We start from the raw sequence: 14602 nt of genomic DNA on the forward strand, positions 1-14602 counted from the left end.
CGCTCTGCCTTTTTCACACTTGTTCAGTAGCTTTAGAAAAGGGTTTTTGGGAAAGGCTGTAAACACATTCCAGCCACAAAGGAACTCACACTGTGTGGCGCTTGCAAAGTAGCTGCCAAACTTACTTGAAATGACAAATGTTCAAATGTAACTTAAAAAGCAAGCGACTGATTCCGTCGTGTCAGCGTCTGTGTCTTGTCCGCTTCCATTTGCACGCGCATTGTCTCACTTGGCGTCTGTGTCATCTCCTTTTTTTCTTCTTCTGTTTTTCCTGGGTGGGTGAGGGCGTCTCTCCCTGCAGCACACCTTCACTCTGACAGCTATTGTTACTCCTGGCCTTTCACAAAGTGTCTAAGCAGTAAATCCCTTTCTGACTTGTATGCTACAGAACAACCTCACCCTGACTCTGCCTCAAGGTAATTATCCTGTCTCTGACCTGTCTCGTCATATCCCCAGTCGTTGTCTGGTACACGCTCTGCTATTTTTGGCACCGGTGTTGCTATTGCACCATGCATGTTCACTTGACTGGGGCAATAGAGTTTTGAGGTTACAAAACATATGAACTTATCTTTGCATTGACACAAATTGGAGAAGATTGTGAGGGCACCTTTTTAAGCATACAACAAACTCAGACTTATTTGCTTTACACACACACGCACCTCTTCTGTGGCATGAAAACCGAGTGAAATACTCCTGAAGTGGCATAGTCACGGTCCTTCACAGCTTGAACCTAAATGAAAATCACTTTTAACAGGGGAAAAAGGAAACCATAATTGAATCAAATGTGTCCTTCATTGGCCAGGAGGGTTATGTGTTACTTAATAAATACCCATAACTTCTCTCGTTTTGATTTCTGTTCCGTCTTATCACTCATCGGAACTGTCTGTCTGTATTAAATAGAAATAGCAAAGAGAAATGCAAATCGTAGCGCCATAACAAGGATCTATGATATCCTCTTTCATCTGTCTTCAGCTCCCAGAGAAACACAGATACTGTGTGTATGATCTGCAGGCACAAGAGCAACCAAACACCAAAACAGGAAAATGCAAAAATGAGGAACAGAAAAGGAGAGGAGAAAGAGGTAGGGAGAGGGCTTTAACAGCTGTTGTTAGGCAGTGCTTCCGCTGATTGGAGCCTTTGGCTGTACTCCCAGTTCTTTAGGTAAACTGACAGAAAACATGGTTAGAGATATGGGTGGCTTTGAGCTTGATGAGCAGCCAGTATGCCCAAACATTTCACTCGTTTCACTGACCTATTTATGTGCAGCAGAGAAAAGCGATGTAGCACGCTATCTTCTAAAACCCAGGAGGAAACAGAGGAAATGACAAATTTGGGGGTTCAGACGTAGAAATGTGCATGTTTACCCATAACAATATCAATGGAATTTCAATAAACAACTATACCGATTTTAATGTTCTTCTTGAATCTACCATGCGTTATGATTAGGCAGAGTGTTAGATGTTGATTAGTTGTCAGGGAGTAACCTTGCTGACATCTGCAAATCATGTTAGCCTCTTATGATGGGATCAACTTGATAAGCACAATGTAAGTATTTAATCTGTCCCTTTAGTTGTTTCAGTTTGGAAGCTGGAGCCATGGACTACTTTGCACCATTTTTCATTCATTCACAACACAGTAGACATTATGGGGGACTCATATTGCGATCGTTGACTATGTCATATTGTACGTATTTGGCGCATACTTATTGCACGATGGTAAATTCATTTAATTTCATTCAAATGCATACTAAAATAAAAATAAATAAGAGGTGCTTCAAAGAATTATAGGCTTATTGCAATGTTGACCTATTGGGGCTTTCAAGATTGTCAACCAGGATGTTCATTTGATATAGGAAGTATTATTATTATGATTTTAAATATTATTTTTCTTTGCTGTTTGTCATTAAATACCAAGATTTTGTGCGTGCGTGTGTGTGTGTGTGTGTGTGTGTGTGTGGATGTGTATGTCTCTTCAATCAGGGTGTTTCTTATTGTTTCTTTGATACGCGCTGCAACAGCATCCTGTCCAAAGTGTGTGCTGGGATCTATGTTTGAATGAGCTTCGTAAATATACCCTCACACAAACTTGGATCGGATACGATGCATTCAATCATGTCAAAACCCTGAGTGTCACAGAAGGATTGTATTTGTTTCTCCACTATCTCCACAAACTGTCAGTTTGTTATGCAACTTAATCGAGGATAGGACACCTTCTTGGAATCGGGAGAAACGGTCAGGTATCAAGGAGGCAACAATGGAACTACCAACTCAAAACCACACTGATGGAACAGTTCCATTCTTAGGGTGACTAAGTATGTGGAACTCACAGATGGAGATAATGAAAAGAGAAAAGTTTCATGTGTTACACAGATGACAATAATTTCCCCTCAAATTCCTTCAGATGTGAGGCGGTCCCATGCAAAGGCCTGGCCAATAAGCACAGGAATAGTTAAGGTAATATTTGAGAGGCCCGCTACAAATATTTCAAGTCTAAAGAGCAGGCACTTGGATTATGTGGCATAGTAATTTCTCATAATTTAAAATTCAGTATGAAATATTGTGAAACGAGGGACAGCTGTGATTTTTCACTTTCGTTTGGACTCTGAAGCCTATACAAGAAAATCTCCACACATCAACACACGAGTACTGAAAGGTGATGACCTTGACAGTTACATGAATTTCCTTTTTTTCTCCATCCAGACCACAGTGTTGTGGACTTTTATTTCCCCTTAAATGCCACATTTCATGCACGCTACAGTTATATAGGTTTCTGTGTGCTGGGGCTTTGACTCGACTTGTGTCAGAGACATAGATGGCAGCCTGTGTGGAATCTATTTGCATGTGAAAATGAATGAGATTGAAAGATAGTGAAGAGCAGCTGAAAGAGAAGACGGAGCATTTCAGCATTTGTCAACATTCCTTGGTGAGTTCGTTCTTGGCAGCAGCCTCGCTGATTTGTAAACCCAGTATCAAATCACTGTAATCCTCCAGGAGCCGCATGTTTTAAGAGGTTTGTTTTTTAGCCCAAACTAAGACCGTCTAAATATCACAGCATACAAACATAAAGGTGATCTGTGAGTCATTCTCCTTGGTGACACCATCGCAGAGTGAATGCAGAGAGAGGTCATTTGATGCCACAGGTGATACTTTCTTCTCATGATGGCACAACATAAAAAAAGGGAGTTCGGGCACAATGCATCCTCAGTGATGACTGCAAGGCAGTTCCTTGGTGCATCTACCACTTTTAAACACAAATACATAAAGTCAGAAGTGAGATGTTGGACACATACATTTTCTTATTTTTGCTCTTTTTGGATTGCTTGTGTCTGCATCTCACTCGATTTGTTTCTGTGAGCCAGAAACAATCACAAACACCTTGAAGTTTGGCACACGCCTTCATTTCTCTTTCTCGTTCACTGGCGCTTGTTTACAAAAGACATATCCTTACAAAGAAATCCAGCTTTGTAGCACGCCGTGCATGTTTCATTTCGCCTTCACTGCCTGCTGGAGAGGCAAAATCGTTCTTGCGTCTCCCATTTTTCTGTAGAAGTGGTAGCGGGAACAAGTCCCTGAATTTTCAAAGCCAGTTATTTATGCAATGGAACAATTCATTTTTTATTATCTGCGGTTTACCGTGATAAGTGTCATTTCGATAGAGCGTACGAAAAGATTGCATTGAATCTTTCAGCGTGTTCGTCTCTTAAATTTCTCGTTTGGTTCCTTCATTCTCTTTTCACTACTTTTCCACTTTTTTTTTTGGTTTGTTTTTTTTCTTTTCTGTCCCTCACAGGGCTTCCCTCCAAAAAGCTCAGAAAGGCAGCGAAGCCAACAAGAGTTTTGAAATTTGGATGGTCTTGTAAGAAACAGGAAACCATACTCATTACCGAAAAGTCAGAGTTTGATTATGGTTCATGGGGCTTTGCCCGGGTTTATTTTGCCTTTTACTCCAAATTGTAATACATAGCGGCAACTCTACTGCATTCATAACTTACAGATGATGCTTTTTTTTTCTCACATTTAAATGATTTTGTTATTTTAACAAACTCCCCAAGTACTCAGTTGAAAGCAATATATTAGGGGAAGAGGGTTTTGCAGGTTGGTCCAGTATGTTCTTTTACTCAGTTTTTGAGAGGGTAGCTTTAAATCTCTCACTTGCACGCTATTTCTCAAGTCTTATACATTGTGCAAAAAAAAAAAAAAAGCTAACTTGAATGATGCAACAACTAATGGCAGTTCAAAACAGACATTCACAGACACGAGGCTGACGGGGCTTAACACGTCTTTCAAAATGAAAGCCTTAGTTGTGTTTCATGTTTTAAACATCTATGTGGTGCTTGAACATACAATTGTATCTGTGTTTGATGAGATGCAGGTGTTGGGCACCCCAGTAAATGTAATTACACATTGACTTTTAGAGACTTGCATTACATAAGTATTTCTGTAATGATGTAACAGAGTTTGACATATGCTCTGATGTTTGTTTATGCCTTGTCATACCACTGGCATTACCATTGGGGAAACTTTGGAAACTTAATTACATGTCCACCCAAGTTCAGGGCTGTTTACTAGAGAATCCAGAAATACATTTAAAAAAGGAAACACACACACACATACATATACAGTGCGCAGATGTACAGTAACTTCAAAAATAGAACTTTGTAATTTGTTGTGGTGCCGTCACCTTTTCCGTAATTTAAAAACCATGGCTTCATGCACACCTGCTGAGGTGCGGATAAGCGACCGGTTTCTTTTTAAGCAACTCTCGGAAGCGAGACGTGGCAACCTCAGTGCTAATATACCTGCAAGGAAAACAACCATTTATGATTGTTTGTGTATATGCATATAGACCAGGTACTCTTGACAACTTCCTTATTGTTAGAGGGAAATGAGAGCAAATAACCCTAGTGCGACTTAATATGGTGAGGATGTGGTGTTTAGCAAGTTAGAGGGTAATGTAACAATGGACATTTTGTATGGCTCATTTTGTATCCTACGAGCTGAGCAAAAATTAGATCTGATATGCATTCTGGAATTTGTTCCATCACATATTCTCTTTCCTATGATCGAGTGTCCCGGAGCAAGGTGAACAACAATCCTTTGTGTTTTCCCCACATGCAGATTCTATGGTGATAAAATGGTAGTTACAAAGCTGTAGGTCCCCTCTGAAATTAAAACTCATGGTAGGATTGCTGATGATCGCCTATGCCCATGTGTGCGCGTTCGCTTTCATTTAATCATGCATCCAAAGGTCTGGCTCTGTCTGAAAGTTTTGCAAAGCACACCAATGTGGTAAAAAGAAACTAACTCAGTGTGGGATGACTGCCTGTGGTGTTATGAAAGAAGTATCCATCCAAACAGATGGAATGAGTTTCTAAATAAATCTGAAAATATGTCCCTCCATGCCGCAAATGAAAACTGGCAGGTAAAAAAAAAATCATTCTAGGTTTTTAACAGTTAAATTTGGTTCCCTATAAATATTGCTTTACATAATTCAGGTAGCTATTGGAGATCTGAGGTTCCTCATCTCAGCAGAACTCTTGCTGGCTCTTTAGTTGCAGCCTGGGTTGTCATACTGTGAGTCTTTCTGCAGAGTTAGATAAAAAGTGTAAATCCCATGCTAATGAAATCAGAACAGAAACAAAGTTTTACTGCCCTCCAGCTAGGGCTTTTTATCACAATGCCTGGGTGGTTTGGGTGCAAGACTACTAGTTTCTTCATTTCAGCTTCCCGCTCAGTAGAAGAAGAATATATTTTCTACTGTCTGATTCAAGCTGTGGCGCATTAGATAGCTTTGTGCAAGCAGCAGTCAGAAACCCTGCATGAATCTCTAATATCGAGTGTTTTGCAAACCTGTATGACTGTGTAATGTATATTTGAACAGTACAATTATATCATTACAATAGTAAGTAACTATTTGTGAGACTATCAGTCACCTCTGAGATCACAAATCAAGTAAAGGGCTGAGTTGCAGAGTGTTTGTGATGGCCAGTGTTGACAGCCTGCGTTATTATCTAAATAGGCACCACAGCCGTGGTCCAAACAGATAAGTTATTGTGCACAAGCCATGGTGACATCCCCCTCCCCATTCCCACCCTCAGACTTATATAAGCCGAACTACTGCCAACTAGGAGCTGGCACACAACATTATCCATACTTTTTTTCTTATAAAAAAACTACATTTTTAAGAAAGTGTTCTCTGTTTTGAAGTGTTTATTTGTATGTGTTGTGGGCTTCTCTTCCAAAATTAGTTTGGAATGGCTAAACTGAAAATGGCCTTATTCGTGAAGCACAGTTCCAGCGTTACGTAATTACAGCAGCTACTGGCTTTTATAAAAACATTCATAAAAATACATGTTTTATGTTTTGTTTCCATAACATTTATTCACTGAATTTATTTTGTGTCAATGAGGTGCGATTCGGTAAAGCTAGAAGATGTGTGATGGAAGTTTTTCCTCCAACTCCACCCAATTGGATGGAAATCGGACGGTGTGACCTGCAAGATTTCTAATCCAGCTCAGGTGCACGTGGAGCTGCAACTCTGCAACTGTTGCCAGTGGAGTAACTGAGTTGGACTCTCAATCCAAAGCAATGATAGGGGAATTTGGCACTAAAATTTATTTTAATGACCATATAATGTACGTTAATGTGACTATATTTTGCAGCTGCAATTTTCCTTCATTCTGAGGCAATACTTAAACGCTTGCTTAAATGTAATGTGCCTTCTCTATTTTTAGATAATGTGATACTGAATCTCCAGTTCCCAAGAGCAAATACATTACAGCAAACTATTCATTTTCATTTCATGTAAAATTTTTCATCCAAAGTTGTTGTTTTTATTCTATCCTGTCTGATTAGGAGAGTATATTGGGCAATAATATCTGTGGTGAAGCATTTTTTCTTAGATGTATTTGCTTATTCTTCTGTGTCGCTGTTTTGAAAGAGACAGGATATTCAACATTTTCCCATTGTATATGGTTGTCATTTTCCAAAGCCATCACCAGCTAGAATATGATTATTCTAACAGCAGCTTGAGGTTGCAGATTGAATTTTTCTATCTTAATTTTAAAAGAGAAATAATGAATGTAAATGTAGTCATTTTGAACACACTGTACTTGTTTTTTTTTTTTTAATACAGGATGTTGTTTCAGGTTTCATTGCATTTGCTAGAGGAACAAATAGCCTAACTACCGCCGACTACGAAATAGAAGCCTGCACTCAAATGCACTGAGCAACCTCCACTGAAAAAATGAATGTCAATGTTTGCATTATTTTTGCGTGAGCTCTTCCAGACAGACAGATTAAATAATACTTGTTCCTGACCCCTGCAGCTGTCGCTGGAGAGTAAAGGATTGGGTGATTAAAAGATTACAAGGCTTATTTCACAAACAGACATTTGCTATCAAGGTCATCTGGGATTTTTGTAACCAAGCCTGGAATGATATGGAGAGGTAAATTAGATTGGTTTTCAAATTCAATTGTTATTATTGTTAATACTTCTATGAAGGTTCTCAGTCCAGGTTTAAGCTTGTCCTTGCCATTGAACATGTTTAGTTTTTTTGTATTTTTATTGTATATATATATTTAAGAAAACTGTAAACCAAAATACATTGGTCCATCTTTATAAGGGAGAAAAACTCATTGTGCAAATTATCCCTATTTGTGACTGAAAGGTCATAACTTAAGATCAGGGATTCAGGGATCTATTCAGTATCTGTCACAACTGCCTAATTGATTAACGCAATTTCTTACGATACTTCTTCCACGACAGCTCTTTCCCATATCAGAAAAGCGACTTGTGCCTCCCTGTGTGTTCTTCAGACATTAGGTGTGGTTAGCCAAATTCCTATTGTAAATCTTTCGTGCACAAAGGTCATTTTAAACATAACCACTTGGATAACAGGCCTGGTCACAACTGCTCAAAAGTCCACGGCTGTATTCGGAATATAACGCAAACCTTTTCAGATGGACACTCAATGCCATTCTGAAAATGAATATCAACCTTTATTTAATGTTATGTTTCACCCATTTTACTTTGCCTTTTTCCAAATGATTTGTGGTACATCAACCTGAAATTAACCTTCAAGACTATGGATCCGAATAATGGAATCCTGGTGAGAAATCACACGCTAAGATCATCGCTGGTCAGCTGTCATTTCTTTAAATCAATCGCGTTTTGCGACAGCTAGATACTAATGATGAATTTTTCGTTACCATATGATATAAGAAAAGTGATGCTCTCTTATTTATAGTGGAGAAATAGGCTGTCATTTCCTGATATATCTGAATTATTAAAACTATACCAGTAAAATAGGTTAGTATGCATTACACAGCATGTATAAATATATGTTGGGTATATAGTTACGAAGATCTATTTCCCATTTCCTTGGTTATATTATAAGATAGCTCAATTATTCTGTATTTTACATGTACAAGAATTAAAACCGAAGACAATGTTGCTGATCATGCCTACGGAGGTTCTCGGTCACCCAGGTCATGGTGAATTCATGTCGAAATCTTCTTGTCGGGGCAACTGGACTAGAATTTTTTCAGTATAACACATTGAGGGGTGAAACGTCTTTAAGATTAATTATGTTGAAACTGGGGGACTGCACCCTGGTGTGAGGTCAAGTAGCCAAAAATCAGGTGCTCGTCTAAAGATGCAAATCTTTCCACTGTGTTCCATATATGTTACATTTTCCGTATGCTTCCAGGAAAATGGAGTCACGGTCGTGTTTGTAAAGAAAGGGCTGTGCACAGGAGGTTGCATCAGCTATGGTACAGGGTGTGTCAGTTGCAGGGCTAAGTGGATGTAATTGTGAAAATCACTGAGTGTGCGTTAGTTTCAGCGTTTAAGGTACGTGTGCTAAATATTCATCAAAAAAAGAACATGGCACATATTAAAAAAAAAAAAAAATTCTATCACCACCTCATCTCTCTAAAACATGGAAAACATAAAAATATATGGGTTGTTTTTCTTCTTCTGTTTAGAACCCCCCCCCCAAAAAGAAGAGTAGTACAAAAAAATATAGGATTACGTAGCCAATGTCGACTCATCGCGGCGACCGCTGTCTTACAAATACAAATAGCAACAGCGCGGTTTCATGTTAACAGAATCACAACTTAAAAACACAGCAAGACAGTATCTCGGTTGAATACGAAGGATCCTAAGACCTTCAAATCACTCGTGGCCATTCTTTTATTTATTCAATCATTTATTTACTTACTTCCTCAGACCAACAAATTTCCTCCATTGACTTCGAAAAACATCTTATCTTTCAACACATTGACAGTCAACCTACAGTTCTCACCTATGGATCACCAGGACTGTTAATCATATGCTTTGTCATTAGCTCGTCTCTTTTTTGGCTTATTTATATAACCCTTGTACTCCGTCTCTAGATGTTTCAAGCCTTTCCACTCTTTTCTCTCGCTTTACTCAGCTCACGCCGACATGGCCTTTGTCTCTCAGTCAGCAGCTCCTTAAGCTTGTATAGCCATGAATCTGCTCTTCCACCCTCACATCCTTCCCGTTGCCCTCTTGACTTTTTTCTGTTTTTTTTTTTTTTTTTTCTGTATACACCCACCTTCAATGCCACCTGCAATTTATGAAGTTATGTAACTCTCTTCAAACGCATGCAGTTTTTTCCGTACAGGACACGCCAATTGTCCTCCATAGTTTCGCTCCGAATTCGAAAACAATTTGGATTAAAAAAATGTAATTGGATACAGCATATGTTGACAACAAGGAAAGCCTTGACATGTTCAAGCCTGTTATTTGGGAAGAGCGGTGAGAGACAACCGTACAACTAAAAAGAACATTGTGCATTTTTGCAGACACGCAAGATGTATCACTTTTGCTAAGTGACTCATTTGCAGTACTGAAAGCAAACGTGTCTTTCTTTTCCTCTCTATTGTTACGGTTACTGCCCTATTCTTTAGCCGTGGAGTGTTTTTAAGAACAGACATTTCATCTTTACGTCGGATCGGTAAATAAAGGTTCACATCATCTTCAAAAATGTCTTACTTCTTGCCATGAGGCACTTATGTTCCTTTTATTGGATTACAGAGTGAAGTTTCAGATCTCTGTGGGGTCTCCAACAAAGCTGGATCCTGTCTGCACTCCAACCAGGGAGCGAGTTAGTTTATGTTCAGTAGTCAGCTGGATCCCTGCCAAGGCTCCATGGTCATCTAAGGACACGGCGAGGCACATTTACCGTGATAACAAAGTATTTGCTGCCATAACAGCAATGTATTATATCACAGCAATAAATCAGACTTCAGAGATTGTGAATATTTAAGCGAAATCCAATTTGTCCCGACCCTTATCATACAACCGAGTTTGTATTTTCAATTTTTTTAAACGCGGGACGAGCGTCCCCTCGAATCTCCCCTGTCGACAGACCTCAAACCAAAGTCTACGTTCGATGCAGCCGTCATGTAACTTCTTTCAAAATGCGTCGTATGCAATAAACGGGTACAATTGCTTCACTTGCATTTTGCTTCTTTAATCTGACGGAACGGCCGTCGATGCCTGACTATTATGGAGTTTGCATGGGAAGTTTGAGATGTGTTGAGCCACGTTTTGTGGTCCTTGAAAAAAAAACAAAAAAAAACAAAGTGTTATTAGGTGTCAGTGTTATTCTGATGTTGACACTCATTTTGCAGTTTTCTGGTACCTTGGATTTACCAAGCACCCGCCTGTGATGAATGATAGGATTTCTGCGGCCTCTCCACTCCTGTCCACCCTTGTATGTGAAGGTTTCAAAGGCCACTCAATACTTACTGACTGCCTGAGGTGAAGGTTTGCAGAAGTAACACTTTAATTCTCATTCCAAGTGTTTCTGTCTAAACCCTAAAGTAAATCAACACATTTTGTCTGGTTTTATTATGTGGAAATCGCACATCTCGGCCCCCTCAGGGCTCTCTGGCTCTGCCTTGGAAACACCAAGCAGCTCTTATGAGTTCCAGTTCTCCTCTCAGCACATTTCTATGACCCTTGAATCATTTAGATAACAAGCTTTCCGGCTGCCCTCTCTGCCCGATATTCATGTCGAAAAGATGTCCTTCCATCTCGGACTACGCTGTGCTACAGAACGGCCACCCAAAGCGAGGTCATAGTCCACAGCCGGACTTTTCATCCGAAGCAGGTGTCTACCGAAGTAAGTACGTGAAAAATGTATGAACTCCTGAAAACCTCGACGCAGTAGGGTGGCTTTCTTTGTTTACACTGACAGGATTAAAGGGCGAATACATGTCTGAATAAGCGCGTTTGTGTTTCTGTGCAGGAAAAAAAAAAAAAAAACTGGAAGGTGCAAATTTACATCTGTGTTTTAATCCCACTAGAAAGCCTATTTTTATGACAGCCACATGATTCACATCTGTGCCGCCCTCTTGACAGTGAATAGTTCATGGAACAAAGTGTCCTGGCTAAAGTCTGTTTGTCAGACAAACAGCAAAGCTGGCACGGACACACAGTCACACTGGCTAATGGCATGGGTGAACATTTTGAGCCAGAAATGTCCAAAATCTTGCCATTTTAAACCTGTTTGTGCCGCCTCCCGATGAATTTACATTGCTGTTATTATGATATCCACCATACTTTGCGTTAGGTTTTGACAAATTTGACGAAATGTAAAATCTCACAGGTGAACCATGAAAAAACACCTTCGACAGTCATTATGAATGGCTATAAATGGTAGCGAATAAATCTTTCACAATTATACTAACCAAGGCCTGTCAGCGTGCCAAAGGGTTCATAGTATGATGCCGTTAATGCAGAGATAGGTCAGTAACAATCATATTTAGAAATCTACAAATTTTTAAAAAGTGTACAAGTATTATCCTGAATGTTTAGTACTGCGTTTTTTCACCGGTTTTATTTGCTCCGATAGAGAAGTACCTGCTTCAGTTATCACACTTGACCACAAGTTTTCTTATCGTTTATTCTCCATAATGTTACGCCCTTGTAATCATAAATAAATAAAGGGACATTCTGTTCCCTGTATTGAATGATGCTGCGCTGCAAAGGGAACGATAAATCTCCTTCGCATTCTTAAAGCAATAGGCATCAATATGGTTCTTATGTAGCGTGACAACAGACGGAAAAGTCTAAATGCATCAAAATACTATATGGTTCTCGGGAAAAGTTTGTTTATCAGATGTCTTAAGTGAAACATGCCATTAGCACTATCATATGGTTTAAGTAAATAGGTCCACCTTTATTGTTCTGGCTGTAGTCACACCGTATCTGTCATCAGTTAGCGATAAGAACAGTCTCCAACAGCATTAGAGCAATGTTAAGTCAGGTAAAATACTCTTCTTGCAGCACCTGAGTGAATGTGTCAAAGAGCTTTATAATAAAACTTTTACAAACTAGTATAAGCTGCTTCGATGGCACCACATACTTTTACCTGTCATTTAACAATTGATAATAGATAAATTATTCACAACATAAAATAGCATCAAAAAAGAAAAAGAAGGAAAGAAATTTCCCTTTTTATGATGAACTTATATGACTTTTTTTTATCATATCGCCGACATATGCGAACAATATATTATGTTTTCTTAACCTGTGCCTCTCTGAATGTATGCTATTTATGGATTCGATGATAAAAACCTTCTGTTTCTTTGTGTCTTCTATTGTTTTCCCAAGCGTATGGAAATTCATCTGTGTTGCACCCTAAGTTTTGGTTCAAGTTCTTCAGGATGGCAACGGTCAAAACTGGCAGGACTATAACTGTTAATTTCAGGCTGAAGTCCTTTCATTGTAGCTGCAAACAAACTATCCAGCCGACAGTCGCTATGTAGCAGGTTATTCTTATCCTAACATACACTGCCAAGAACTTATTACAAGCACTATTTGGAAGTAACAGAGAAGGCATCAGATCTTGATTTATCTCTGGCAATAAACTGAATGTGTAATTGAATGATCATAACAACATGACAACAAAGTTAAAGAGGAATATTTGTGGGGTCTTTTTGAGTTTTGCATTTTCTTTACAATCTTGTTTTGTCCACCAGAGTTGTAGATGTGAAATCCTGTAAAATGAACTCCAAACTACAACGCATTTTGACGATATTGACAATTCAATGATTTTCTGCATATCTGTTGCACAAGCCGATACTTATTTCATGAAAAGAAAGTCTGGATAACCAACTCAATATCAGCGAGAAAAATGCAGACAAAGTTTGACTTGAATTTGAAAGACCCGGTTGAGCTCATTTGTAATAATAGAAAAAAGTGAAAAAAAAAAACAATAAGTCCCACCCCTGCCCACCCCCTACACACACACACACACACACATAGACAAACCTGTGAAAGAAGAGCAGTATCGACAGCATGGTCTGGTCAATGTTGCTGTTGCAGATTCCCTCATTGAGCAGGAAGCAGGGGTCTCTCACCACCGATTCCAAGGAGTCCTGCCTCATGATGTTGTTCAGCTTGTCTGTGTTGAGATTCTGGTACATCAGCTGGTTGCGCAGCTGGCGGAAGTGATTGACACTCGGACTGGTGGGACTTCCTGGCAGACCCACTGTGGTACCCAGGCCTTGAGACGGACTGCCTGCCATTGAATCGCACCCATTGGCCAGGTCCAGGCAGCAACTGCAGCAGTCCAGGCCGATGGGAGAGCGGCAGTCATCGTCTGACATCTTGAAGGACAGGTGGATGAAGAAACGACTCCTAGGCGAAAAGGGGCAGGAGTTGTAGTCTCGGCGGGAGACCGAACTTAGATGTTTAAATGAAAAGCAAAGACTGTCAATCAATATTTGAGTATGTTCATCAGTTCTGACACAGACAGAAAGCAAGCTGGTCTTGTGTACCGTCACATGTCTGGTCCAAGGCCAGGAGGGCAAAAACAGCAGATTGAGTTCCTCCTTGAAAAGTGCAGTCACGACGGACCTCTAGGTCTGCTTCAGTCCTTCAGTTTCTCTCTCCTACGGTCTCCCGGGTTTAGCCTTTTGTTCAGGGACTTCGGTGCGGCAGTGTTTTGCTACTGTGTCAGTAGAAAAAGTGAGCTGCCCTCACACACACACACACACACGTCCACGCACACAAATACAGACGCCCTCACACTGATTCAGCAGGAGGGCGCCTGAAAGCAAAACCCAGAAGCTGCTGCTTATCACTTTTTCCCTGCACTTTTTTTCTTCAGTTGACGTGCCTAGAGAGAAGGAGGGCGGAAAAGGGAAGGGTGGAACAAGAGGTTGCGGGAGATAGCTATGATTGGTTAAGACTGTCACTGGTTAAATATATTGGGCCCTCCCCTTTTATTTCTCAGCCAAGCTGCGCACACATTAGAGGAAGGAAACTAGAGAGGGAGTGAACCTTGAGAGCATGTTTAAAACGTGCTGATCCACCAGCTCCGCCCTGCCATGCTGACAGCACAAGGAGTGGCTGAAGGGAGGTTGCATGAGTACACGGTAAATAAACCACACCAGCAAGGCTGTTCCGCAGAGTTGAGGAAAGAAATTGGCCTGTGTGTGTGTGTGTGTTTATTGTAAAGCACAAAAACCTTAAAAATAAAGCGTAGCATGGTGGTGCAATGGTTGGTACTTGTAATCTACCAGCCAAAAGGTCCCCGGTTCAGTTCCACCATGTCATT

General features: G+C 40.1%; 1 protein-coding gene and 1 long non-coding RNA gene across 4 annotated transcripts in view; both read right to left on the bottom strand.

Annotated features, from left to right (window-relative positions):
- The window catches only part of tsc22d3 (TSC22 domain family, member 3), a 28574-nt gene extending 14425 nt beyond the window's left edge, over window positions 1-14149 (bottom strand). Inside the window, exons 1-2 of one of the 3 annotated variants that reach the window (XM_086158495.1) lie at window positions 13821-14149; window positions 13312-13680 (exon numbers count right to left, since the gene is read on the bottom strand). In XM_086158495.1, the coding sequence (XP_086014621.1) occupies window positions 13312-13649 (338 nt within the window). In that variant the 5' untranslated portion in view covers window positions 13650-13680; window positions 13821-14149. Of the gene's footprint in view, window positions 1-13311 lie in introns of all 3 variants that reach the window. The other 2 variants (XM_086158494.1, XM_086158493.1) reach the window with 2 other exon arrangements.
- LOC147227701 (uncharacterized) lies at window positions 1883-13285 on the bottom strand. The gene is made up of 2 exons (XR_015107029.1): window positions 10676-13285; window positions 1883-10589 (listed from the first exon to the last, which is right to left on the bottom strand). It is a non-coding gene; the product is annotated as an uncharacterized LOC147227701 (long non-coding RNA).
- Window positions 14150-14602: the final 453 nt, after the last annotated feature.

The sequence above is a fragment of the Fistularia commersonii genome, chromosome 13 (assembly GCF_037954325.1).
Source record: "Fistularia commersonii isolate RoL2024-O1a breed Wild chromosome 13, RoL_Fcom_v1.0, whole genome shotgun sequence".
Classification (NCBI taxonomy): Eukaryota; Metazoa; Chordata; class Actinopteri; order Syngnathiformes; family Fistulariidae; genus Fistularia; species Fistularia commersonii.